We start from the raw sequence: 15,375 nt of genomic DNA on the forward strand, positions 1-15,375 counted from the left end.
GTTTGTGTGTGTGTGTGTGTTTGTGTGTGTGTGTGTGTGTGTGTGTGTGTTTGTGTGTGTATGTGTGTGTGTGTGTGTGTGTGTGTGTGTGTGTGTGTGTGTGTGTGCATGTGTGTGTGTATGTGTGTGAGTGTGTGTTTGTGTGTGTGTGTATGTGCGCGTGTGGGTGTGTATGTGCGTGTGTGTGTGTGTGTGTGTGTGTTTGTTTGTTTGTGTGTGCGTTTGTGTGTGTATATATGTGTGCGTGTTTGTGTGTGTGTGTGTGTGTTTGTGTGTGTGTTTGTGTGTCTGTGTGTTTGTGTGTGTGTTTGTTTGTGTGTTTGTGTGTGTTTGTGTGTGTGTGTATGTGTGCGTGTGTCTGTGTCTGTGTGTGTGTGTTTCTCGTTCAATGTTGATGTATGTTATGCCAATATTATTCATAAACTAAAAATGATTAGGTATCAAGTGGTGAAAACTTTTGCAAGTTGCAACTTCTCTGCAAAATCTATTTTGGAACCTTTGAAGCCCTTTTTTATAATTTTACTTTTGCCATTTATTATAATTTTTTGTTTCCATGCTCAGGAAATTTATACGCAGTAAATCGTTGATATGTTCAGCTTTTTTAAGGAAAAAGAAAAAATTAAGTTTCATTTATCATACATTCTGCATTTTAAGTTTCCTCAATAATTATGTGTGAAGTTTTAAAATGAGAGGGAAAAGTTACCAGGCTATTTGATGACGCGATTGAGCATTATTTAAATAAATACGTCTGATCATTATACTCAATTAAGCTAATGTTAACTATCACCAGAAATCAATCAAGAAATGGGAATAACCAATAAGGAGTTTCATATGTTTTATGAAAAAAATCAAAATGATACTTAGTCATGGCTTAACCTGATGTGTGCTTTTTAAAATAATAAAAAATGAACGTTTGTAATATATCTGTTTGTAAGAAAATAAATTGTTGTTGCGATCTAAGGAAGAAGTATTATTTCATGTCCAACATTTTATGTTAAAGAAGTAGATATTAAGATTTTGCGAGAAAGAAGTTAGCATAACGTGTCGCTACATGATAGAAAACACTTCAAATTTTTCCACAAAAAACTGAAGTGTTTCGAGGTTTCAATCCGATGATAACCATAATATCAAGCATTTTAACTTTCCCTGTGTTTGATTACAATCATACCAAAGACTTCTTAAATTTTGTCGGTTTTTTTCTCATCTAGACTGAGGCTTGTAATAGAGAAAAAATTTTTAGAGAAATTAGGGAAAGTTTGAAGAGTTTAAGAAAGTCATTGTTGTAGTCAGTGAGTCGATCTCACACAAACATCAGTTTCCCAGACATGAGTCTCAGAGCATTTCAGCGTTGAACCAGCACTTTTCAAGAGTAAAAATTTAATTCAAATCTGAAACATAGCATCTCCAGAATCTTTTAATTTTCTTTATTTGCAGTTATTCTTCATATTGATTATGTTGAGGTCATAGAGTTCACCCAGACTAAACCTATCCTGTATAGCATGAAGATAACTCTTACCCCAAAACTAAGTCTGAGCAGAATAATGTCATACTTTTGAAGCTTATAACTGGTATTTACTATAGTAGTATGCACACTCTTTTTACTTGAGCTAGTTTGCAGGCAATTACCACAAAGCCTATTTAGCTTAGTGGTTACGACTTGTTACGCAAATTAAATGTTACAAGTACCCGTACAGAAGTTCGAATCGCATATAAAACAAACATCGTTGGCGGAAAGTTAAGCTGAACATTTTATTTTTCATTTAGTAAATTTTACTCAAAAATGAAAACTAGCTTGTGTAAGATGGGACATGAACAGATTACTGGCCATTCAGAAAAATAGAATGTCTCTAGACTAATTCAGCGCTGATTTGCTCTACCACCAAACTTTGGGTTGTTCTATTTAAAGACAAACTAACTATACTCTACAACTAATTTTTTTAAATAAAAGTTATATGGCATCAGATAAATAGTAGCTCATGACAGCAAGGCCACCCTTCCTTTCCAAATGAGCAGATTTTATTTTTTCTAAAAAAAAATCAGGCCAATTTTTTTGAACAGAGCTGCATCACTTTGAGGTCTTTTTGAAGAAGCTGCATTCTTTCCGCTGTACCGAATTTGGTGTTAGAAAATAAAGCCATTTGTCACAATATCGGGGCAGTTTAAGGGAAGTTTATCATGTAACAAAATTAGTTGAATTAGAGTCATTAGTATATGTCGAAATATCTTGAGCTGACGAGAGACTTAAAGCATATTTCCCACTTCTTATGCAGTACCTACCAAATGCGGAGGTATTTTGACAGTGCTGCTATAGAAATACATAACAAATTGATGTATTTTGAGAAGGGTATTTCATCTGATAGTCAAAACGTGTGGTATTTGTTTGCACATAACAAACAAGAAGGCAGCTCTTTTTCTCTGTTTTCATCGAAAAAAAGGAGGCATTTTGTTCATTCTTCATTTTCATCATCAGCCGGGCCCCTTTCCCGTCTCATTAAAAAATTCCATTACATCCTGTCTTTTCTCTCAACTCGGGGGGAAATTTTATATCTCATTTGCCTGCTTTTACTAACTATTTATAATTTCCCCGGTTAGAGTCCCGCGCTCTTTCCCTCAAAAATGGAGTCCTTTTTATAAAGCAGCGCCATTGTTCTATTAGCATAAAACATTGCAAAGTAGAAAAATGGAAGTAACAAAGGGATTAACATGAAAGTTTCTCTCGTTCGCCTGGTTGAGTTTCAAACGCAAATAAAATAAATGACTTGTAATTTCTTAAAGCTAATTTGAACTTCTAAGTTCATTTTTTGCTATAAATCTTACTCATCAACTCAAAATTAGGAAACATGACCGTCTAAAGTAATCAAATTAACCAGAATCGTAATATATGTTTTTTAGGCCAATTTTTACACTTGTCAGGCAAAACAAATCACTGCGAAATCAAAACATAAACGCTTTTCAATTCGTTCACGCATTTTACTTAGGGACTTCTTTGGGGTGGGGGGAGGAGGGCTGGATTATTTAGGTAGTAGTCTAAGTGCCACAAAATACACTGAGGGTTACTAATTTTAGTCAAGAAAATTGTCTGTTCTTCATAATAAGGGACGTATTGTACATATAAAATGAATTTCTTTCAAAAATCATTTCTATGCAAAAAGAAGCTTTTTATATATTAAAATGCTGCCTGCCTCGACAGTATTGAAAACGCCTCTAAAACATCCGACATTTCCCTAATAATAGGGGATTGAAAGGTTGCAACAATCGCGCAAGACGTCAAATTAAAAAAAAATGAATGAAATTTTTGCCTCCCGTAACATGATTTCTCAAGGCAATCAAATTCAATTCTGACCATACAGCAAAAATTTACACCCCCTTAATCTGCCTTATGTTATGCAAATTCTTAAAAAAGATGCCAAAAATACTTTTGTTCCTACCCCATTTGAGGGGGGCAGGAACTACTCAAATGGGTTTTTTTTGTTCAGACAATTTTGGCCGATCGATATATTAATCGTAGAGAGTTGTGAGTGGCATCATTAGAAAGCTCGTCAAGTGTAGAATATGGAATCAAAATGATTTTTTCTATTTTCTACTACTGAGAAAAGTAGAGTGAATTCCGTTGTTTTTATTCACATTTTCCTGAATTTTTTACTAAAATTTCGTTTTTTTTTTGATAAAATATGTTCAACTTTTTTTCAAAAAAGTGCGGTTGATCTTATTTTTAAAGACGAAAAATATTGTTGGCTATTTTTTTTTCTTTTAATTTTTTGTCAAAAATTCTGGCTAAGTATTTCAAAATTCAGACTTTTTCATCAAAAACAGCACGAAATAGGCTTCTTTAGTCCACTTTGATTAAATTTGCCGAAAGTACACACCCAAACACCACTAACATAACTTTTGTAGACTCATAAGGGGGTTATTTCTACTTCAATTTCCGTTGTAAGTGCTCTGTAATCAGAACTTTGCAGTTTTTTGCTTACTTTACTCGTTGATTATCAAAAACGCAATATTTTTGTTATTTTTTAACTAACAAATTATCTTTATCTGTAACATTTGAACAAATAAGTTTTCCTAATGGGCAAACAGCTTGTTTTTGGAGCAATCTTGGGCTGTTACAATCCAAAAATAATTCGGATTAAAATCAGTCGGTAAAACTTTTTCAAATTAAATTAGTCGATATTTTTTTATATTAATTGAAGAGCAGAACATTTCAAATCAAAGCTCAGAAGTGCTAGATCCAGTTGACTTCATATGCAACCCTAAATAAATGCATCGAGTTTTTTACTTTATAGCCTATGGTCGTTTTGACTTTTAAAAATTTTTGACTTTCAAATGAATAATGGCTTATTGAATTTGCGTCTATTCTTTATTATTAATTTGGTCAACTTGTAGCTTAGTGTCAGCAAAAAGGATGCTTTTACTTTGTACTAATTTAAGATTCCATCTCAATTGCGGTTGTTCGCCTTAAGTTATGGTTTTCTGGCTTTGATACTGCTAGATTGCACATTTTAAAAAAATTTTACGTATGTGCCCATATATAACGTTTTCTGGTTTTGTCAAATTATCACGTTATTGACAGTTCACATATCACTTTATTGGCGTTCAAAATACGGCACCATCGATAATATTAAAATCCTTAAAGAAATAGTTTTGGGTTTCAACGGCTTCGACACTACTTTCTCGAAGAATTTAATTGATTTTTTTTATTTTGTGTTTAACTGTCGTTTTTAGTTCCTGTATAATGGCAGATTTCACTGCCTTTTAATGGAACCGTAGTTAACCAATATTCTGATATTAGTACATAGCTGATGGCTTTCATGATTTCGAAAACAATTGTTTTCCAAAATGAAAATAAACATTTATTATTTTCGCAATTTTGATCCCTTTATTATCTATTTGTTACCTAATGTCGTTAATTACAGGTCAAATGTGACACTACTCGTGTCAGGGAAAGGTGTTAGAATCGATTGGTGTCACAAAATCTAATTTTTTTAGAGAATTCGTTATGAATTTACTGGCTTCGACGCAGGCTTTTCACAAGAAAAAGTTAATTATATTTGGATTTTTGTCATAACTGACGCTCTTATTGTAGCCGTAAGACATATGCTGCATTATTGCGGGTATCATGATCTTCCTTTGCAAGAATAAATGAACCTATTTATTTTTTTCGTTTTGTATTTAATGGCTTTCAAAACTTTGGAAATATTTTTGAAGTATTACTTAATTTTGCCCTTTGTTTCTTTTTTGTCTTCTTCTTACCTAGTCTTTTTAGTAAGAGGTCACATACTACAATATGGGTGTCCAAAAAAAATTCAATTAAACATATTTTGACGGCCAAAATATGGCTTTATGGCTTCGAAAGCGTTTTCTGGCAACTTTTGTCTGATTTTTTGTTTGTTTTCTATTTGTTGTTCTTTTTGTAACCGCATAAAAAAATTAATACTGACAAGTCTTAATGCCTTTCAGTAAAAACATTGGTATCCTAAAACTATTGGATATTTTAGTTGATTTCTAATGGTTTTCATTAATTTGAAATTAATTGTTTCTAAAATAGGCTTAACTTTATTCTTTTTGTTCTCTATTGTCTAGTTGTTACCAAGCCTTACTGCGGACTGGTCCCATATTTTTTCAGGTGAGTTAGAGGTAGTTTCGCTTATTTTCAGTTTTATCTGAAGCTATTTTGACTTTGTTATTAAATTTTATTTTTCAAAGCGGACAAAGTTTTTGCTGTAATTAATGTTTATTGTTGTTGTTCAGTTTTAATTTTCGTCTGGACTCGCTTTCTTGATATTAAGATATCTCATTGATCTAATGCTTCATTTTTCACTCCACTGAGTTATTTGCTTAGAAGGCTATCTTTTCGTTCATATACCATTTTTTTGAAAAATAGTTGAATTTTTGAATTTTTCTATGTGTTCTTCATTTGGTAGACAATTATGCCAAAATTGTGGATGAGCGGGGTCGGAACGTCATGGGCGATTGTACATTACCGAGCCTCCTTGTTAGTATTAAAACTCATTAATGAATTCATTTTTAGTAGGGCTCATTGAAATTTCCGTCCTTTTCAGAACAACTTTTAAAAGCAGATTTTAAAAGCGACTTAGACATGGAAAAAATGACCGATTTAAGCCAGATTTTTATTGGTTTTAAAAAATCACAATTGTGCTTAGACCTCTTGTGTTAGTTGGATGAGATCTTTTTTCCCTGTTTTGTTTTGATAACTTTTTCCTGGTGATAGATTAACAGAAAACTATTTAATTTGGTCGCTTAGTTTGAGAATTTGCTTATAAATCAAGTAATTTGTTTTGTTTTTCTCAGAAGCATAACCAAAGTGTTTATAGAGGTCATCAGTTTTTAGCTCAATTTGTCGTTTGAAATCATTTCAAATCAGTTTTTGAAGCCGAATACAACCAAAAAGTTGAGGCTCCTTGTTGCAAAGTTATTTTGGTGAAGAAAAAAAAGAAGCAAAAACCAGAATGGCATGGAGTTCCTGAATTCTCTTTTCTGTACATTTCCCAAATTGACCCTTTGTCTTTGTGTGATTTCTCGAAAATGAGCAACAAGTATTGTAAGATAAGTTTGAGATATAATTATGTTAAAATGTTTTGCAAAACAAAACCAAAATTTTAAGAATAATGGGAATTTGAATATAGTTTAAGCATCGAAGCAACAAGAAGCGTTCGATCAAAAATGGTGCGACATATATTTTTTTACCAAGTTGTAATTTGTTGGAACAAGGCGACAAATTCATTACGGTAAATGAGCAGTGTGATCCGCAGATCAAGAATCAGAAAGAATTTATCCAGCACATTTTTTGTGAGCAGCAAGATAAAACGTGCGCTATCGTTTGAAGAACAATTTTTTGAACCAAAATGGCAGGTTTCGTTGCATATTGTTACACTTGAAAATTTCTTCATACGCATTAATCAAGAAAATAATAGATAGACGGTTCTTAATCCTTATAAGCACAAATTTAAAAAAAAACAAACCCTCCGTTTGTGATTGAGAGATAAATAGTTATTTCAAATTCTGAAAGAAGTACAAGCTAGAGATTTTGTGCTTTATTGTATGTTTTCCAAGCAATTTTTTCGCATAACACCAGAATTTTGCAAATCTCTGTTCCTGAGTCAAAACATATTTTAAAAACTTTTTCTTAAAAATCACTATTTCGATGGGTCTTTCCCATTATAGCCCCCCAGCTTAGTGGTCAGATAGCCTATAGCCTCCCCCAATCATGGTAATTATAACATAATGGGGGGGGGGGGGATTTCATGGGGGGCTATAATGGGAAAGACCCATTTCGATTGCAGTGTGTATCACACAAAGCAACGCAACCTGTCATATTTTGGGTTTTTTTTGGCTATTGTCAGTTTGCCCTTTTTTCTCAAACTCACTTCTTTTCTGTGCTATGAATTTCTTAACGTGTGTTTTGCCCCTATGACGTTCAGTTAAAATTATTCTGTGTAAAGGTAATAATAATATTTTGCTGTAAAATATGTATAAATATGGCACGTGCATCTCAGGAATGCAAATAATTTGCACCCACTAAGCTGGCGGGGATAAAAGGGAAAGATGCCTCATTTTTTTTGACAACTCTAACGATACTCTTCAAAAATGTTCGGTTTTTATAAATACGTATGTGATTTGTTTGTGGTGGTCGGCTGACAAAATCGCACTTATTTTGGAGATTGTTTTTTCTTTCAAAATTGAGCAGGACCGTTTTGGGGTGAATAATTTGGATTAAAATCAGAGAGTCTTTATCAGAAAATATTTTAAAAGCCATATGCTTTTAGAAAAGTATCGCGGTGATATTTAGGATAGCTTTGTAGTAGATTGTGGCGAAATTGAAAAGGTACTTAAAAATGACTCATTTGGTAACTTAAAATGAGTGAACTGAGACAAAATTATTATGAAAAACATGCAACAAGATTATGAAATTGAAGAGTGGATTCATTAAAAAGGTAATTTTCGGATGTAACTTGTTAATTCAAAATGACGGTGTTCACACGATTACTGCGCTTTGCCCATAATACGCCGATATCGTCAAATTTTTGTACGCAGATTGCCTGTTGATGCTATCAAAATATGGCCCTGCAAACAATTTGACAAACTCTGCTTAGTTCATATAGATATAAACGTGAAATCAGTGCCTTTAGTTTTTTATTCTGAATATCGGCTGAATCATTCTAGTCTGATTTTTTCAACTGTACGGTTTTACGTCATAGAGAGCTTGCGCAACTTTGTTCAGTCGCAAAATAGAGCTAATCATTTGTCAACTTAAGTTCCTTTTTGTGCATACCAAGTTTATAACATTAATCATTTCCCATTTAGGTAACATTGTCATGTATGCCAATTGGACGAGTTAGACGCAGATTCCCATTTGGCCTAATTTTGTTTTAGGTAAAGTGTCGCAAAAAAAACTAAGCAAAAATTAGATTTGTTTTTTAATACAGAAACTATTTTTAAAATGATGTTGATATCGAAGAACACTATTTTACAACTCTATGTATGATCTAATTTTGTCTTTTTTTCAATCGCGTGCTGTGTATATGCTTTTGTAGGCTATTTCAACATTCTTTTCCTAACTGAAGAACAGAAGAATACCCTACCCTACCGTTATTAACCTCTGTTCCCTCCCCTTCCCCTTCTCTTTCCCATTTCACCCACGTACACTTCCTCCTCCTCTTAGTGATTCCGGCTGCTCCTTCTTCCATTTGGCCCACCCACCCCACCCCACCCCTCCCTATAACACTAATCCCAAATCCAATAAGGATTACACCAACTCATCCCACACATGCTGCACATTTTTAGTTTACACACAATTAAACGTAGGCCGAGGCATACATCCGCACTCAATCACAAACCCACACACAAACACGCACGCACACACACACATACACACACACACACACGCACGCACGCACGCACACACACACACACACACACACACACACACACACAAACACACACTCAATCACTCACTCTCTTACTCACTCACTGACGCACACGCATATACACACACACGACACACACACTCACGCACGCACGCACGCACGTACACACACACATGCACACACACACACACACACACACAAGCACACACTCACTCACTCACGCACACACACACACACACACACACACACACACACACTCAATCACTCACTCTCTTACTCACTCTCTGACGCACACGCACACACACACACACACACACACACACACACATATATATATATATATATATATATATATATATATGTATGTATATATATATATATATATATATATATATATATATATATATATATACAACACAAACACACACGACACACACACACTCACGCACGCACGCACACACACACAGACACACAAACACACACTCAATCACTCACTCTCTTACTCACTCACTGACGCACACGCATATACACACACACGACACACACACTCACGCACGCACGCACGCACGTACACACACACACGCACACACACACACACACACACACACACACAAGCACACACTCACTCACTCACGCACACACACACACACACACACACTCAATCACTCACTCTCTTACTCACTCTCTGATATATATATATATATATATACAACACACACACACACGACACACACACTCACGCACACACACACACACACACGACACACACACTCACGCACGCGCGCACGTACACACACACACACGCACGCACACACAAGCACACACTCACTCACTCACGCACACACACACACACACACACACACACACACACACACGCAATCACTCACGCGCGCACACACTAACAGACACTCACGCACACACACATACACACTCAGACAGACGAACGCGCACACACTCATTTATGCACACACAAACACACACACACATCCACCCACGCATACACACAAACACACTTAGGCACTCTTTCCCTCACGCACACTCACACACTCACTCACTCGCGCGCGCACTCTGTCACACACACACTCACTCACGCACACACAGACACACATACTCACTGACACGCACAATCACAAAGAAACACACATAGATTGACACACGCACACAACGCACTTTCTTTTTTCATGCAAATTCCCCCGCACGTCTGTCACCACGACTAAAATTCTACAGAATAAATTTCAATCAATCGGTCACTAATTTTATTTTTCTTTGTCTTGATATTTTTTTGCTTTAAAGTGTGGTGCAATAGATACCAAAAAAAATTCAATGCATATTTGTTTGTCCATGTTTATGTACAACTCAGCCAAGTAATTTTCATTGTACTAAGTAAGCTATATCTCAGGTGAAAATATTTTACTTTGCCTTTTTGTTTTCTTTTGTGTCAAACAATATAGGAGATGGTTCTAAAAAAACGATTTTGTTAACGTTGCGGGCTAACTGTTGCTTGCTTATGATTTAACTTTACCTATGTTTTTAAGTTAAGTAAAACTTAAAATTTATCATTTTGTTGAAAGTTTAGGAGGTGAGAAGACGAGAGAGAATAGTGAGGTATCAAAATTTGGTAGCATAATTTAAAAACTTTAGCAGAAAAAATACTCGTAGCACAATATTGAGTTGTCTCTGACAATTGTTTACGAGGACCTTTCAAGAATTGTTTTCATAAAGCAAATTTTAAAAGGATTAAAACATTCGTTAGGAAAATTGAAACTATTTAATCTAACAGGTAATGCGACCAAGTAGACGAAAAAAATTTTCCATGAGGATATTCATGAAGTTTGCAAGCTTCCAGAAAAATCTTTTAGATAACAAAAATATATCTTTTTTGTTTAAGCAAAATTTTCGATATTGAAAACAAATCACATTTGAAAAATCACTGATTTATTCAACGGCCATATTTTATGATGAGGAAATCAGAAAAAATAATGCAGTCAAGAACAAAAGAAGTAAAACAGCGGGCTAAAGTTGTGTAATAAATTGCAATTGTTTTCTTTTCGCAGGAAAATAGTCAGAAATTTTTTAAATTTCAAATTGGTCTTTTTGCTGTATAATTTGAACAACGTTGAAAAGTTGTTATACATGTGTCGGGGTCTCCAAGGCTATATTAGTATTCGAAAATGCTAACAGAATTGTTCGAAACACCTCAATTTCTTATAACTCTTCTTTTACATATAATAAGTGTCTTAGAGATGATGAAGTAATAGATTGCAAAACTTTTTTAGATTTCACAGATTTGTGTGTTTATTTTTGGAGAATGGAAACTAATAGTGTTATAAAACTAATTTTGTAAAACTCATGGCAGAGAGGGTCCCAAGTGGCAAATGTATTGTCAAGGAGACAAAACGAAAACAGCAAAAAAGTGTGTAAGAAAAGTTCGGCCTGTTCACTTTTCAACGTAAGAAATTGTCGGTATGTTCGGGTTTAGACGAAAGAATTGTTTTATCATAGGACATGTATTTTGGGGCGCTAGGTTTTGAAATACTCGATATGTTTGATTTAAAAACGTAAGAAACATTTGGTATCATACGTGCCACAAACGATGCTGGTTCGACAAAACTTCTCGGTTTTTTAATATTCATTCAAATAACCAATAAAACTAATTCTTTTTTATTATAGTGAAACTGAAACTAACTAATACTAACTAAAACAGAACAGACAGAAACTTTTCCTGCGTTTTAGATTGACAATTTTTGGACGGACCCGGGGTTAGATAAGTTTCATAAATGTGTGGTTTTTGTGTGTTAAGGGGGCCAAGACAGTTTCCGTCACTTTCTGAGGAGTGAGTACAGTGAGGAGAACATGATGTTCTGGTTGTCTTGTGAGGAACTGAAGGAACTGAGGGACAACAGCCACATCACTGAGAAGTGCAAACAAATCTACGAGGAGTACATCTCAGTCCTCTCCCCAAAAGAGGTATCCATTCATCACTCCCACTCTCCACGGTCGGGTTCCCATGCTAATCCTCCCGGGTCGAGATTTTTACTGAAAATTATCTAAGAAATGTGCTGACAGCTGCTAAAAAAGAATGTTTTTCAGCGGATATATCTTACATAATTATCTGCCTAATGTGTCGAATTTTCAAGAAATTTCTTATATAATTTCAGCACATGTCAACATAACTAGCGGACAATTATGTAAGATTTTTCCGCCGAAAAACTTTTTTCAGCGCTTTTGATGAAAGTGTGACCCTTTTTCAGTTAATATTATTTCCAAGAACATGAATTATTATTTGTTACAAAAACAACGCAAAATTCTGATTGATTGGTGGCTCTCCAGAATTGCAAAAGATGAAGAAGCCTCTATGCTGAATACATAAACTATGGTGAGCAATAAATTTGCAAGAAAAAACGTTTATGTAAGGAATGTGCTGAAAGCGCTGAACTTCCATCCTTTTCTCAAGTGGTGATATTAAGTAACAATTTGGTTTGAATCTTTGTGGTGATGGAATCACGTAAGGAATGTGTCGAAAAATGGTGGTGCTGAAAATGTGTAGATGTGCTAAAAAATTTGCTGAAATTGTGAGAAATGAGTCGTCAATTGCAGACAAAAATTCTTTAGCAGCACATTCAGCGTCTAAATTTAAAGTTTCAACACATTCAATATGTTTATTATATAATTTCCGCACATTTAACGCATTTCTTAACAAAAATTTCCGCTTATATCTGCTCACATTTCGACTCGGGTTGCAAGATCTTTCACGTATCCTGCAAGAAACTGACAAGATTATTCGTAATTTTTCAGTGCTTTCTTTGGAAATATTGCAATGGTAACGGCCGTCTGGCTAAAAAAAGTATGCAGTCACAACTCAAACCCACACCATTCGAGTTTGGATTTTGGTTTTAAGTTTTTCAGATCGCTCAAGAATTTTAAAAACACACAAAAAACTATGCATAATAATTATCACGATCCGTCTCGAAAGAATCTTGCAAGATTAACATCGGTTTTGCAACATTCGATAGAGGTTAAAATATGCTTAAAAATGTATCAGCAAACAATGGAAAAAAAACAAACAACAAACACCTTGAACTTATAGCAATACGTTTTTTATAAAGTTTTAAAGTTGCAGGAACACCATTAGTAAAACAATAGCTTTTATGCAGTTAAATTTGTCTCGAATCAAGAAGACATACTGAATTCTTGCGTAAAATCTGATAAAAATAATAATTCATTAAAAGTTCAGTTTTGTCATGTAATTAATCTTATAAATTACACGATAAAATTTATGAAATGCATAATCCTTATCGCGTAAGAGCTCATGCGATCTGATAAATTGATAATTTGCTGTAAGCGACTTATGTGATCTTACAAGAAAGAACCTCCCATATCACTGGGGTTTGGTTGCGTTTCCAGACTCTACAAAAGGTTTTAAGAGAAGTCATGTTAGTTAATGATTGGTGGTCGCGCCTCAGTAATAGAAGAATTTATAACTGCAAAAATTGCTGTAAGTTAGTAATTTTTCAAACGAGTTCATACTTGTTTTATTGGTACGTAGGAGCAGGCTTGACTCAACGAACACAATCAACTCAGAAAAATCGTAGAAACTTGAGATTTCATAGTCAGTATTTATTATTCTACAACGAAGATAGCCTTGGAGACTGTTTGCTTTTCCCTGTATATTGTAACCCAGAATTATTGATATTTTTACACACTCTATAATGGTATATATGAATTGTAATGAATAGTCTCGCCTCTTATTAGGCAATGCAACTTTTAGTTCCAAAAAACATGCATTAATAGCTTTACATATATGGCAATGAAAAGAAACAAAAGAAACTTTGTTCGCGAGGTGTTCTAACTTTGGACATGCATTATGTCACGATGTAGTTGAACTTTGTGTGGTTGTTAAGGTGAGCATTGACTCTCGGATACGGGAGATCATCAATCGGAATATGGTCAATCCAGACACGAAGACATTCGAAGAGGCCCAGAACCAAATATATCAGCTAATGAAACGAGACTCCTATCACAGATTTATCAACTCCCCCTTCTTCAAGTCCCTAGAACAAAACGCCAAAAACTGCCCCTCCCCACCCCCTTCAGCCCAGTCCCAACCCCCGACGTCACAACATACACCCGCCTCCCTCTCCGGGGCGTCATCGGGGGGTCACCCGGGTACCACTCCGGGTTCGAGCGCCTCAAGTAATAGCAACAATACCAAAAACAACTCATCCAGCTCCAACAGATCTCCGCTCTCAGCCCAAAATAATTCGGCAGCTGGGGGTGGTGACCCCCACAAGGGATCGAACCTAGGCCGGACGACCACGACAACTACAGGCGAGGATTCGGGTGGATCTTCGGTCAACTCGTCCAAGCCAACAGCCAATAGCAATTCAGGAAAATGACGACAGATGGAACTCGATGTCAATACAAATTATCACTTTTTAACAAAATATTTGTTATTAATTTATCAAATTTGTTAATAATTTTGTTCCCTTTTTACCGAAGGGACGTGTATAATGGCCGTGATAGACGGCGCTAGACATGAACTTTTCAGATTTGCCACTATGCCAAAATTTTTGACCGTTTCTATTTTTGTTTTATTTGAACAGTGTAGCCGTTTTAAAACTTGTCTCAAAATCTGTTGAACGTACTTGTCGAAGTTTATTTTAGTTGTCTCTTTTACAGCCCTACCCATAAATCAATTATTGTTATTTAGCCCTAACTCATGAAAATGTAGTTGTTAATAAATAATACCTCAGCTGACATGAATGATCTTTCCGCTAATTTATCACACCCCTGATCCACTAAACAACCCCTTCTTTCCTCTTTCCCGAAACACAGCCCCCTGGGTGGTGAAAAATGTGTCATGCAAAATATGCGTATGATCAATTTGATGGTCGACAAAAAATACTGGAAACATTTATGAAGTTACCAGGGTTCGAACCCGGGTGTTGGAATTAATAGTTAGTTGCATGCAACGTGATGGGTCGACGGTGGTTGTTTTCAAACAATGCGTTATCGATTGAATATTTGATAGAAAATGAGCAACTTGTGATTTCGTCTGTTTGTCTCTAAGGTCAATCAACAAACTACTTCTTCTACTAACCAGATGCTATTATTATAAAGCATACAAAACTTATACTAACTGAAGTGTAAAATTAACACCTCTTCTTCATAATCAGTCGATTTAACAAACCAAAGTGGTAATGAAACATTTACAAAAGGTGCTTTTCATATTTTGCAATTATAAACAACTATCGATTATTCAAAATCACGGGTGTGTATACATGATGACCAAAGAAGAAGCATTAATCCGTTTCGAAAACAAAACCTACATTCAACTGAAAGTTCACAAAACTTGAAATCAACCCCCCCCCCCCCCCCCCAACCCCTTCAAATATTAACCCTTCTTACTGTTACAGTAACATCGAAGTAACAATACGAAGTCTTAAAGTCGTAAAGTCTATGTAACTTAAGTCACAAGTCTATATAACTT

General features: G+C 35.1%; 1 protein-coding gene across 7 annotated transcripts in view; it reads left to right on the forward strand.

The window, feature by feature from the left end:
- Positions 1-15,257, forward strand: part of LOC142357342 (uncharacterized) — a 104,832-nt gene extending 89,575 nt beyond the window's left edge. For all 7 annotated transcript variants that reach the window (XM_075409013.1, XM_075408989.1, XM_075409008.1 and 4 more), the window contains 2 exons: positions 11,686-11,852; positions 13,787-15,257. In XM_075409013.1, coding sequence (XP_075265128.1) covers positions 11,686-11,852; positions 13,787-14,281 — 662 coding nt within the window. In that variant the 3' untranslated portion in view covers positions 14,282-15,257. The remainder of the gene's footprint in view (positions 1-11,685; positions 11,853-13,786) is intronic.
- The last annotated feature ends 118 nt before the right edge of the window (positions 15,258-15,375 follow it).

This window comes from Convolutriloba macropyga, chromosome 2, assembly GCF_964194025.1.
Source record: "Convolutriloba macropyga chromosome 2, txConMacr16.3, whole genome shotgun sequence".
Classification (NCBI taxonomy): Eukaryota; Metazoa; Xenacoelomorpha; order Acoela; family Convolutidae; genus Convolutriloba; species Convolutriloba macropyga.